At 46.7% G+C, this 13031-nt stretch overlaps 1 protein-coding gene across 1 annotated transcript in view; it reads left to right on the forward strand.

The window, feature by feature from the left end:
* Window positions 1–13031, forward strand: part of IGF2R (insulin like growth factor 2 receptor) — a 1757136-nt gene that overhangs the window by 1605187 nt on the left and 138918 nt on the right. The window contains exons 44-45 of the mRNA XM_086927157.1: window positions 5058–5242; window positions 12109–12295. Of these exons, the coding sequence (XP_086783283.1) occupies window positions 5058–5242; window positions 12109–12295 (372 nt within the window). The remainder of the gene's footprint in view (window positions 1–5057; window positions 5243–12108; window positions 12296–13031) is intronic.

Here is a 13031-nt window from a genome sequence, read left to right on the forward strand (position 1 = left end):
CAAAGTTGAAAGTGATGTTATAATCCGGTGACAGTCACACAAAATGTAGCATTTAAAAAACAAAAAACACAGAGATCTTACTGATGACATCATGTAATCAATGTGATAGATTACGTTTTGCCTTTCAAACTGTAAGGCATTCCGCAAGCTACACCTAGACCCAATTTTCCATCACCTCCACCCACTTCCCAGCTTACCCAAACACCACAGATGGCAAAACACTCTGCTGCATCGCCTTCGGCCAGGTCCTGATCCCAACCCGCCCACGCACACTCAACTGCGTCGATGGCCAAGCCCCCGCTGTGCAAGTCTATTGGCTTTATTCAGCTGGGTTGACTGTAGGGCCCGGCCTCTGCCAATTCTACCTGACACCGCAGGAAGCCAATCCCCATCAGACACTAAACCCACAGATCCTTTTTTCAATAGATATACATTTTTATAACGTTTTCATAGGTACCACAGTACTCCAGTTTGTGGCAACGAGCAAACATCACCTCCATACTATCTCAGTAGCAGGCAAGCTTCAACTGAGTACCCTGGCCAGGGTGACGCAAAACCATGAGGGATGAAGCTCAAGTGACCGCTCCGACAGGATTAGCATGGTAATTTACAGACCTGCCACACTGGATCCCACAGGAGTACCACAGTGCCAATAACACATTTTTTTAAATATTACTTTGGCCACTGGGTGAGCCTATTTGGATCCCAACAAATGCTAGGAGTTCTGGGTTTCTGTACTCTGCCCCCATATATTTCTTTTTTTTTCTAAGAACACAGGTCTTGTGCTACCTGGCTGTCTCGTCTGAACACAGGGACAGAGTCTCCAAGTTCTGTAATGGCAGCTGCAACATGTTTCTCTCTGTTGTGCCCAGCCAATCAGATTATTCAGTACTCTGAATCTGTGGTACCAAAATGACCAATGGCACAAAAAGCCCTCTCAGCCAGTGCAAGGGCTTTATCTCTTGAATCTTTGGTACCGCAAATCAACTGACCAGATATACCAAACTTTTTAAACCCTTCAAGCCCAACCCAGGCACATCTTGAACTCAAATTTCTTAAACAGCTGGACATATGTACACCAAATAACAGCACACTTTCTGAGTAAACTAATAACATCTGCTAGAGACTTCTAGCTGCAGATTCCTTAACTTAGAATTATCTCCAGTTGTCAGACTGGATCTGGAATTGTGTTTGAGAGCAGTACCACTGGTAGGTGGCATTGTTCAGCTTTGCGCTGAGTCATCCACACTGGAAGTGATGTGCATGCACAGTGCCTATATAGGCACCACCCCAGCGTACTAACGTCAATTCTTATCATTCCGCGCCAGTCAGTGCAGATCCGGAGAGGAGCTACCCCCAGTCGCTTTTTGACTCCCCTTTTTTCAACCTTTTGTAGACTATTTTTTTAGACATTGTCTCCTGGTGTGGCAAACCTATTCACAAGGTTTTAAGCCGTGAGTGCCTGCCACGAGCAAATGTCAGTGAAGGACCAACAAATCGTCTTCCTCTTGTGCCTCAAACAGGACCACGAGACCAAGACCTGCGTCAATTGCCGCGCCATGTACCCCAAGGCCTTGAGGGGGCACTCCCATAAGCTCCTTGCTGCTCAACGTGCTATGATCTTGGTCAATAGGAAGTTCCCCGGATTGGTTTCAAATCTACTTAAAACGCTCCTTGTCGCACTTTAAGTCGTCCTGGCATTCAGGTAAGTTGAACAGACATAAAAAGAACAAGAAGTTGAAGAGGTCTTTCACTTCGTCCTGTCCGTCAAAGTCATCTGATGAGACAAGGGAGCATCACATTCGAGGCCTGGCTCCGCAGTTGAGCCTGGGCCGTTCCAAGCCTACCCAAGTTTCTAGACCCCCACCTAACTCCAAGAATTTTTTTAGGCCAAGCACCTCATATTTGAGCAGGTCGCCCCCACTGGAGCACCTAAAGAGCCTGCGGGTTCGGGAGGGTCCCATACCAGTCTTCCTCCAGCAGGTTTGTTCCCGGCACCAGTTGGGCCCTTTGGATCTTGTGCATAGAGTAATTACCCACCGCCATCGCCCTGCTCTTGGGGACCTCAGTTTCCATACCCCGCACCCCACCCATGAAAGCTTGGTGGTCCAAGCTGCCACCTATGGGGTCAATCCTGGTGCGTTCCTACCTCTCCCTAGATAGGGAATCCGAAAGGCTGGATACTTTTGGGAAGATGATGTTCTCTTTGCCTGCCTTGCACTACAGCCTGTGAACACCATGTACCTTTTGGGCTGATACTACTATTCAATCTTGGACTCAATTGCACAAGTGCTGCCTATGGTCTCGGAGAATGCCTGAACCATCCTCTCCCAGCCTATTGCTGATGGGATAGACACAGTAAAGTTTACCATACTATGTGGACTGGACATTACTGACTCATTGCTTAAAGCGATTTCACAGTCGGTGGCCCTTCGGCACCATGCCTGGCTGAGAACCACAGGCTTTTCAGGGGATGGCGACAACTCGCTTATTGACATGCCCTTTGATGGCTCTCGTCTTTTTGGAGAGGCACTGGAGTGCTTTAAGGATGGCAGAGCTGCAGCCAGGTCCTTGGGCTTCTCCGTGGCTCCTCGCCAACCCCAGTCTGCCTTCTGCCTCTTTCATGGCCATGGAAGGTGTTTCCAGCCACTTCCATAACCTCCCACCCATCACGGGCCACAGGCTTCACAGCCTTTTTGTGGCATGGGATGCGGGTCAAATAGAACACGTGAGACAGGTAGTCTCCAAAGCCTTTTAGTTTCCCCTTTTACCAGCATGGTCATCCAGTGGGAGACAGGATATGTCATCACCTTAACCTCTGAAGGTTGGTAACATCAGACCGTTTAGTATTACATCGATGATTGGCTTTTAAAGGCAGGCTCGCCACAAACCATCGTCTCCCACCTTCAGATGGACAGAATGCAGAACAATGTCATACATTCACCCCAGTACACCCCAGTACAGAGATCCGGGCCTAAATCCATTGTTTTTTTGCTCACCATGCCATTCCAGTTTGGACCCAGCCATATGCAAATCAGTCTTGACCCTGCGTCCAATGGGAACAGTCCAGCCCGAACTGCCAGGCCAGGTCCTCCCTGGACTAGAAACAAGCATCCTAGGACCGGTTTCGGGCTATCAATAGTTCTTTTTGCATTTGTCACCCTGAGTGGGACGGGTATGCTCAGACGTGAGTCCCGTGCTCTCCATGCCACTGGAATCGAGCAATCCTAGCTGAAGAGGGCTGAAACCCCGAAACCGGTCCTAGGATGCTTGTTTCCAGTCCAGGCACAAACACAGAACTATGTGCAGGTTTATAGGGCCTTGGTGTATAGGGACTGAGTCATCCTACCACCTTAGTACCCACTAGCCCTGGACCGACTAGCTATAGTGTCTCACTTGCTCTCCTACTCACTCACAGTGAAACAAATGATTAAACACCTCAGAACACAACACTCCCAGATCTCTCGGGAATCGCGGTAACAATACACACTCTTTTGATTGTACTCTTGAACTTGTCCACAGTAAGATCTGACAGACACAAAACAGTTTAAAATATTTATTTTAACTAACGGGCCCTTACATGCAGTATACGTGCCACAATAAGCAGGAAAATGCATAGTACAAATACAGTCAGCATAGCAACTGGTCTATAAATTATGAAGGGAGATGTCCTCATGGAAAGACAATAGAGCCTATCCTCCCTCCCCTTGCTAGGAAGCAGTATTATTATATATTAGAAGATCTCTCTGCTTTGTCAGCAGATCCCATACCTTAGCCTATAGATGGTAGATCTACTTCATAGGTGCTGTCTCGCTCTTCTCTCTGGAAAGGTCCCTCTCCAAGTGTGTGCTACCTATTCGTATATTGTAACAAAACCAAAGTACATTTGTCCAAATAACAGCTGCATCGGTATGTTTTGTCTAAGGGCTAATGCCTGGCCAGAACAAAATAACAAGGAGTATTGTTGTTCGACCTTGCTCACAATGTTCAGTCAAAATCCCAGGAACATGCAGAGAATGAACGCATTGATGATTTCTCACGTGAAAATAGCCATAGATGTTATTGCAAAATAAAGTTGTGTAGTAACGCTCGCAAGGCAGCAGGCAAGCTGCAGTGTGCTCATGCTAACTTAGAGAAAACGACAATGTCCCCATGGGCCACGTGACAGAAGTGGGTGGTGGTGTCTTGTAACAGACTTGGCGCTATGACACTATTATTATTTTTCACTAATAAGCACTAGATGTGTTTAATCAGCATTTCATATACCTGATGAATACCAGCAAGGGATATTTTATTTAAAAAAAAGGCTCAAGGGACTATCTGGTGCCTATCAAAGTCCAAATGTAACATGAAAATGTTAAAGGTTCTATAAATGTGAATGAATTTGACATTGGAGGGTAAAAATTAAGTTAGTATCATCAGATTGATTTGTAGGAGCACTGGAAGGGCATCCAACAAAATAATGGACGATGGGTGACCAGAATTGAATTCCGTAAAAATGCTCCAACCATTAAACTTGTAATTTAAAATTGAAACACATTTGTTTGTGAATTAAAGTATTTAATCATTTGTGTATTTGTTTAATAAATGCTTGTTTCGTTAATGTTCTGTATTGTTTGCAGTTCAGATAATCAAAATTAATTAGCCTTGGGTCCCTGAAATCCAATGGGCTCAGTTGGGGACTTTGGATTCCAATAATGATTAAATTGGGGTCCACAGAAGTCAAAAGGTTAAGAACCACTGTCCTATGCCAAAATCTGCTGTGTACGCATTTTAAGATCTCCACTTACAATGTAAATTTCATCTTTTGACAAGTGTTCATAACACTTTTCTTTAAGGGTGCAGTTTAACTCTGCTAGTGTTGTAGTCCAAGATGTTATGTCTTTATGGAATTTTGTTTCTTGGACAACTGGGGGCAACTCACACAAAGTCTTCACACTACTAACAAACTCTTCCCTTAAAAAAAAAAATCAGACATATGTCGTTGCCAATGCCAGTTTCACCTTGATGTGGAAAGTCTGATACTAAAAATAAACATTTTCTTCCCTTGCCTTTAGAGCATATAATGCTTCTGGTGACATCAGGCAGAATAATGACCAGTATAGGTATGAAATTCAACTTTCTGGCATTGGAAAGTCAACAATTAAAGACTGCATTGGTGCCAATATATGCCAAGTCAAAATTACTGGAACACGAGTACGACAGATAGGGTCTTCTAGCAAGGTCAAGTATTATGTCGAAGGTAAGTTTAAAAGTGAAGCGGCTGGCATAGCTTTTATTATTTTATTTTTGGTGATATTACAGAACGTGCCTTTCTGGATGGTAACACAAGCATTGTTTGTTCATATAGTGTGTTGAGATGCATGAACAGTTGCTTACAGTCTGGAAAGTAAGCCCGTTGTAGAAAGCTGGCTCTATATATACTACACGAAAGTAAGGTATAGTGTGTACAGAGTCCAGTGGATCCCCAAAGGTTTAGCAGAGGCTTAAGTAGATAATACCTTACTCTCTTTTGTTTTAGTGTAGTTGAGCAGTGAGGCTTATCAGAGGGTTAAGTTAAGCATTTGTTGTACACACTCAGGCAAGAAATTATGCCATACACTCAAAGCCTGAACCAAGACCAATTGTTTGTATAAAAAGTGGTTAGTTTGTTATTTTTATTTCTAAAACAAAGGGATACTTAGTAGCAGGTAAGTTATACTTTTCATACAATGTTACTTTTCAAAATACAGTGTGCACTGGTTTTGTAGGAACATTCAAATTACTTTTGCAGTTGAGAACATAGGTTGTAGGCTGCTCAAAACTATAAATTATGTTCAGATTACTTTGTAGTTACTTTTCTCGTTGGGCATGAAACAAACTAATAACATAGTCTAAGCATCAAAGGATGGCAGTAAGCAGGTTAACTTTTTTCAAGAAAGTAAGCTGCTACTGCTCGAATAGCCAGGTCTTGAGAAGCCTCCTGCATGTTAGTAGGTCCTGTGTCTGCAGTAGGGGGATGGCGAGGGTGTTCCAGGTCTTGGCGGCGAGGTGGGAGAACAATCTGCTGTCGGTGGTCGCTCTTCGGATGCAGGGGACGGTCGTGAGGGTGAGGTCGGCGGAGCGGAGCTGTCAGTTCGGGGTGTAGAAGGTGGGGCGTATGTTGAGGTATGCTGGTCCGGTGTTGTGGAGTGCCTCGTGTGCGTGGGTGAGGAGCTTGAAGGTGATTCTCTTGTTGAAGGGAAGCCAGTGCAGGTTTCTCAGGTGCAGTGTGATGTGGCTGTGGCGTGGGATGTCGAGGATCAGGTGAGCAGAGGCGTCCTGTATGCATTGTAGACGTTTCTGGAGTTTAGCCGAGGCTCTTGCAAAGAGGGCGTTTCCGTAGTCCAGCCTGCTGCTGACGAGGGACTGGGTGACCGTTATTCTTGTTTCTGTGGGGATCCACCTGTAGATCTTGTGGAGCGTGTTGAAGCAGGAGGACAAGACAGCGTTGACTTGCTTAGTCATGGAGAGTGTGGAGTCGAGGATAAACCCCAGGTTGCGTGCGTGGTCGGTGGGTGTCGGTGCTGCTCCCAGAGCGGACGGCCACCAGGAATCGTTCCAGGCTGAGGGGGAGGAGCTGAGGATGAGAACCTCTGTCTTGTCCGAGTTCAGCTTCAGACGGCTGTTTTTCATCCACTGGGCGACGGCTTTCATTCCTTGCTGGAGGTTGGTTTTGGCGGTGAGGGGGTCCTTGGTGAGGGAGAGGATCAGTTGGGTGTTGTAGGCGTAGGAGATGATGTTGAGGTTGTGCAGTCAGGCAACGTGGGTGAGTGGTGCCATGTAGATGTTGAACAGTGTCGGGCTGAGGGATGATCCTTGGGGTGCGCCGCAGATGATCTCGGAAACTTTGGAACGGATAGAGGGGAGGCAGACGCTCTGGTTTCTGCCGGAGAGGAAGGAGGTGGTTTATTCCAGAGCCTTGTCTCGGATTCCTGTGTTGTGGAGGCGTGTGCGTAGGGTGCGGTGGCAGACCGTTTCGAAGGCGGCTGATAGATCCAAGAGGATGAGGGCCGCTATCTCGCCGTTGTCCAGCAGGTACCTGATATAATCGATGGCGGCGATGAGGTCAATCTCGGTACTGTGGTTGCTGCGGAACCTGGACAGTGACGGGTCCAGGATGATGTTCTCTTGGAGGTAGCAGGTTAGCTGTCTTTTTGACGGTATTCTCGATGACCTTTGCCGGGAACGGGAGCAGGGAGTGGGCCGGAAGTTCTTGAGGTCCTTAGGATCTGCCTTGGGTTTCTTCAGTAGGGCAGTGATCTCAGCGTGCTTCCAGCTCTCCATGAAGGTCGCGGTCTCGAAGGAGATGTTGATGGCCTTGCGGAGGTGGGATGCGATGGTGGCGCTAGCTTTGTTAAAGATATGGTGTGGGCATGAGTGACGGAGAGGCGGAGTGGATGGTGTTCATGATTTTGATGGTGTCGTCGTCGTTTATGCTGGTCCAGGTGAGTAGGGGATCGATGTGGGTGGAGGCCGTGGGGTCTGAGGTGTCGGTGGTGGTTGGGGTGGTCAGGATGTTGAAGCTGTAGTGGATGTCTTCGATCTTGCGATGGAAGAAGGTGGCGAGGGAGTCGCACAGGTCTCGTGATGGTGGGATGTTGTTGGTGTTGGACCTGGGGTTGGAGAGTGGGAGGTGGGCATAGCCTCTTACTGATTAGAGGGGTTCCCCCCCATCTTAAAGATGGCAGGGACTGAGAAGTGGCCTTCACTTTGCCTCCCCACCTGAGGGGTGGGGTTGGCAAAGGTGGGCACACCTTCCTTCCTGGCTAGGTTTTCTTGCCGGTTCTCATGCCCAAAATGGGGATTGGAACCGATGGGATCCAGTTGCTGTTAACTGAAAAAAGCTGGGGGTAGCTAACAAAGGCAGCAGGCCTTTGAAGCTCCCTCTTCGAGGACCCTGTCCATCCTGGAGGAGGAGACATGACACCTGTATCTAGGATGTGCTTTGTTTCCAGACCCAAGGCCCAAGGAGGGGAGGGCTCTCTACCCAGGGGTCAAAAATCTGTCTGGTGATGGCAGATGGATGGGAGCCATTCTGGAACCACACCAGAGTTGGTTGTTTTTCAGGGTGCCTCACTATAATGCCCTCTGAGTGCCTTTATCACTAAACCCCACACTGGCATCTGTGTGGATGTAATAGGCTGGGAGGTAAGATAGCAAATTTCCCAGACTTCAGTAAAGCAATCATGGAGCTGTGTTGACAAACTCCAAGCCCATGCACTGAAAATGCCTTTACTGCACTTACAATGTCTGTGAATGGTACAGACACTGTAGGGGCATATTTCTCATGCAACTATGCCCTCACCTGGATATGGTGCATCATGCCTTTAGAGCTGTAAGGCCTGCTACAGGGGTGACTTACCCATGCCACAGGTAGTGTAACTGGGCATAGCACACAAGGATGTGTGCCATGTCGACTCTTCTGTTTGGTCTGCACTGTAGGAGAGTAGGGTCTGCAATCCTATGATCACCCCAGATTTTTGCTTTATGCTTCACTGGTTTACGACTTCCCTGGCTGTGGGCCTGCTAATCAGACCCACAGCCTTGCTGTTCTCTCACTAAATTGACACGTGTACCTTAGGTGCATTTACCAATTGGTACTGGGCCACCTTATCAGACCCTGTAACTCGGGGCATAGGTGTACCCAGAGCCTACCAAGGGCTGCAGCATGTATTATGCCACCCCTGGCTGGCCATCTAAATCTGACACAACTGGCTGCACGACAGCTGGGGCAAGCTGGTGTAATCACCCCTTGCTGTAGATATAGTATACCTATATCTAACCCTAAAATGGACACATAGATTCCTATCAGTCACCCCTATGGCATGCCTTAACAATCCTGAAGGCAGAGTGCTTGGAATCATGTGAGATGGTGCTCTTGCATGAGCTGAGCCCGTTTGCAGCTTGCGGAACCAAGTCCTAATAGCTGTTCCATGATAACGCATACCATATACTCTTAAGTGCATTATAATCCTCGCAGTTATATGCCAAATCTGGTATCGCTTTATCAAAACATGTCGAGTAAGGTGTCATACGAATTGGAATACTAACCCCTCGCCAATTCTGGCGACGGGGTTAGCATTCCACCCTTCTAGAGAGACACATGTATGTAACTGTGAACCCCGGTTAAAGTTAACTCGAGCCTCAGCATCACAAAATGGATGCCGCCACCACAGACACAAGTCTGACCTCCTGCTGCTGGGAGTCCTTCCAGTGAGGAGAGCTTGGACAAAGGGTTTCCTGTCAGGGGCGGTGCTAGCACCATCCCAGACAGTGTTTTGTGTATCCTGGGTAGGCAGGGCTGAATAGGAAGGTGACTGCAAGTGGCACCCCGGTGCTCACTATGCATAGGCCGCCTAGAACCAGTTCCAGGGGCACACCAGCCCCTGAGCTGGGGAAAGTCCGGCATGGGAGAGGGGTGTAACCACCCCCCTTCCTGGTCCCACCCATGGGCAGGACCTAGTCGCGTACCAGCCCCTTTCTTTAGTATAAAGGTGGGAGCGGGACCCTTCCAAATTAGATCCTGAAACTACTTTCTACGAAAGGAATTCAAGACTTCTCTGGATTTCTCCCTTGTGACTAAGGAGTAGTCACCCTGCATCAGCGGGCACCAACGAAGTAACCTGCGGTTTGCTGCACGTCCTTCCTCCGGGACCAGACCGACCAGCACGACGAGACCCAGCTTCTCTGGCACCTCTGACCTCTACCTGCATCATCAGCCCAGCTGAGATTCGTGGGTGTGACGAGACCTTGAGGGACCGGCCATCTTCAGAACTGCACTACGCTTATTCAGCACGACCGCCGAGGGATCCTCGAGTGAGTGCTTTGGGGTTTGAGAAGCCCTAACCCTGAGCAGCTCCAGCACCGAAGACCAGCCCCCCAGCATCCACGATGGGGGGCTGGGGTAGTTTTAGGGTTCAGGGGTAGGTTTGGGGTACAGGGTTATCAGGGCTCGACAAATCCACTTGCCCGCTCGCATTTGCGAGGAAGAGTGGATGAGGATGAGCTATTTTTTAGGTCCTACTCGCCCATTCTGGCTAGTAGGAAGACAAACTAACTTTTGTCCTCTGTCTTTGAAAACGGAGCAAAAATGACAAGATAACAAGATTTAAAGGCATTTTTATTGCTCACAAAGGGACTGAGCAATAAAGATGCCTTTAAATCTTGTTAACTTGTCACTTTTGCTCAGTTTTTTATGAGACCGAGGTCAAGTAGGTTGCAGTTGGGTCGAGGGGATTTTCCAAGTTACTAGACCAGCAGAACTAGTACAATTTTTCAGATTTGTCGAGCCCTGGTTATTTTTAGGGTTCAGGGGTAGGTTTGGGTTTTGGGGTACAGTGGTAGTTTTAGGGTTCAGGGGTAGGTTTGGATTTTGGGGTACAGGGGTAGTTATTTTTTTAGATACAGGGGTATTTATAGGGTTCAGGGCTAGGTTTGGGTTTTGGGGTACAGGGGTATTTTTAGGGTCTAGGGGTAGGTTTTGGTTTTGTGGTACAGGGTATATTTATAGGGTTAAGATGGGTTAGTGTTTAAGGGTGTTGGGGTATTTTAAGGAGTAAAGGTGGGTTATGATTATGGGGTGCAGGGGTATTTAAAGGGAGCAGGGTGGGATTAGCACACAATATGAGACATGGCATGAAGGGCGGAACGTACACATGCCCCCAGCGTTTGTCACGCCCACAGCACAACGCAGACACGCCCACAAGGGACTACTTTGCTGGCACGTTTTTTTTGCCTTTTAAGTGTATATGGTGGGTGTCTGCATAGCCTATGTCCTTCTGCTGCAACTGCCGTTTCCAACGCTGTATTGGGTGTTGTGATTGGTGCTGTGGTTTCTGAGATTACCCGCCTCAAAGCTTTGGGCTCTCCCTTTATTATATAGGTATGGATATATATACTGTATGTATTTCTGTATATATTTTGTATACTGTATATACCTGTATTATGTTGTCGGTCTGCCCATTCGCCTCGAGGGCACGAAAAAAAGGGGTGGAACCGACGTCCGCACGCCGACGAGGTCTCCTTATGGCTCTGATGACGTCATGCGTAGTCGCGAGTGGAGCTGTGCTATTGTGACGTCGACGTGGGAGAGCTAAGAAAAGAATTTCCGTGGAATGCTGGCGCAGGGGTAATTCAAAAGGTGAGGAATCCACAGGCAGATACTGAATCCACCAGAAAAAGCGTTACCGAAGGTAAGTAACTTGTTCTTCTGTGCTTTAACCAAAGCGGCCTGCATGCAAGGAATACCTACCTGGTGATGGCTCTATCTATGTAAATGTTAAACCTAACATGCAGCGATCAATGGGGATGATCTCATCCAACGCAAGGAATCCACAGGCAACTTCAGCTCATGAAAATATACTATGTACCCCGGTGAATGTGTATTACAGTCAGTGTAAGAATTTTGCATGTGGATGCATGTAGCTGTGATCTGGTACTGCAGGAATGCTTTTGCTAATGGGTTTTCACTGACTTATGATGTATTATCATAGCCATTTTGATTGCCTGAGGCTGTTTTCTTGTCCCAGGGAGTTAAGAGCCATTCATTTTGTTTTGTCCTGAAGGGATTGTGGGTTCATTGGGGACTACATCTCTGGAAGGCATACATTGCCACAGTGTTTGAGCCTTGGGCAATTTAATTCACTTTCATTGGCCCACTGATGTTACCTCCATGGCAACCTACAGAGCAACCAACATTTTCCCATTACCTGGACACAAGCGCCAGGGAAGTTGCACACTTCAAACAGGCTTTCAATACGTGTCCGCCTAGTCATTGCAGCAAATGGTACACCTGATAGACTAGAAATAGAGCAGATTCTACACCACGTTTGTTCCAATGTTCAATGTAAGGGCATTTCTTTTGCATATGTAAATATTGTGAAAGTAATACTGATACAAATGTATGTACACATTCTGGTGACGCTGTATTATGTAATTGTATGCAAAGTCAAGGCGAGATGTTGCAATTTAGTTGCATGTCTAAAGGTTTCCTGGAAGTCTTGTGTGCCTCTTTAAAAGCTAAACCATTGCCTGTTAATAGAAGCAAAAATATTGTAATACATTATTTTCCTTTTTTGTCTTCTTTAGACGGTGACGTGGATATTGAATTTACTTCTAGCTCTCCATGTGGCAGGGACAAGTCAAAAAACGCTTCTTCCACAATCTTTTTACGATGCAGTTTATTAACAGGAGATGGCATTCCTGAATTTCTGCAAGAGACTTTAGACTGCCAGTACCTGTTTGTTTGGTACACCTCTGTGATCTGCCCATTGTCGTACGTAAACTTTTTGTTTTTACTTACAGCGCTGTTTATAACAAATTGCAAAAGATTTTTTTTAATCTGTTTTATTCATTGAGTTCAATTTTTTGTGTGCAAAAAAACTTCAATGACAGCTCCATTGTTTTAATCAGAAAGGTACATTCAGTGTTAGGTATATCTTTTCTCAATCATCTTTGTTGCCCGTGGGAGGAAACTTTAGGTTGGCACTTGAATCCAGTCCTGTGGCAAAAACTTGTTTAACCATTAAACATGTGACCAGCGGACATTTCATAAGGCAGTGGGCTAGTGGGCAGACATTTTCAGTATGTTTGTGTGAGCCTCTGAAGCTAAAAGGATGTAATTTGTATGCAGTTATAGAGCTAACAGAATGTTCACCATGACCGAATACTCTGGTGAACAAATATTGCACTGCAGATTGAGGAGCATGTCTTCCCGCCTATAAGACCAGACCATTCCCTACCCTAAGACCAGACCTTTGATTATCTTCAGGTGAATATCTAATGGATACCTTTTATAATAGTAGAAGTTAACTTCCAGAGAGCATGCTCTTTAGACCAATGATTATTCCACACCTGGGTACACAGTCAGGCCCAGCTGAATTGGATAGCCCAGCTTCAGTAGCAGCCTCTCCCGCAAAGTAGAGACCTGAAAAGATCTCCTTTTGTAAGAGAAAAGAGGTAGGAATATAAAATTCCATCTTCGGAGCCCTTTGTTGTTGCTACTCTCTGAG

Source organism: Lissotriton vulgaris, chromosome 6 (genome assembly GCF_964263255.1).
Source record: "Lissotriton vulgaris chromosome 6, aLisVul1.2, whole genome shotgun sequence".
Classification (NCBI taxonomy): Eukaryota; Metazoa; Chordata; class Amphibia; order Caudata; family Salamandridae; genus Lissotriton; species Lissotriton vulgaris.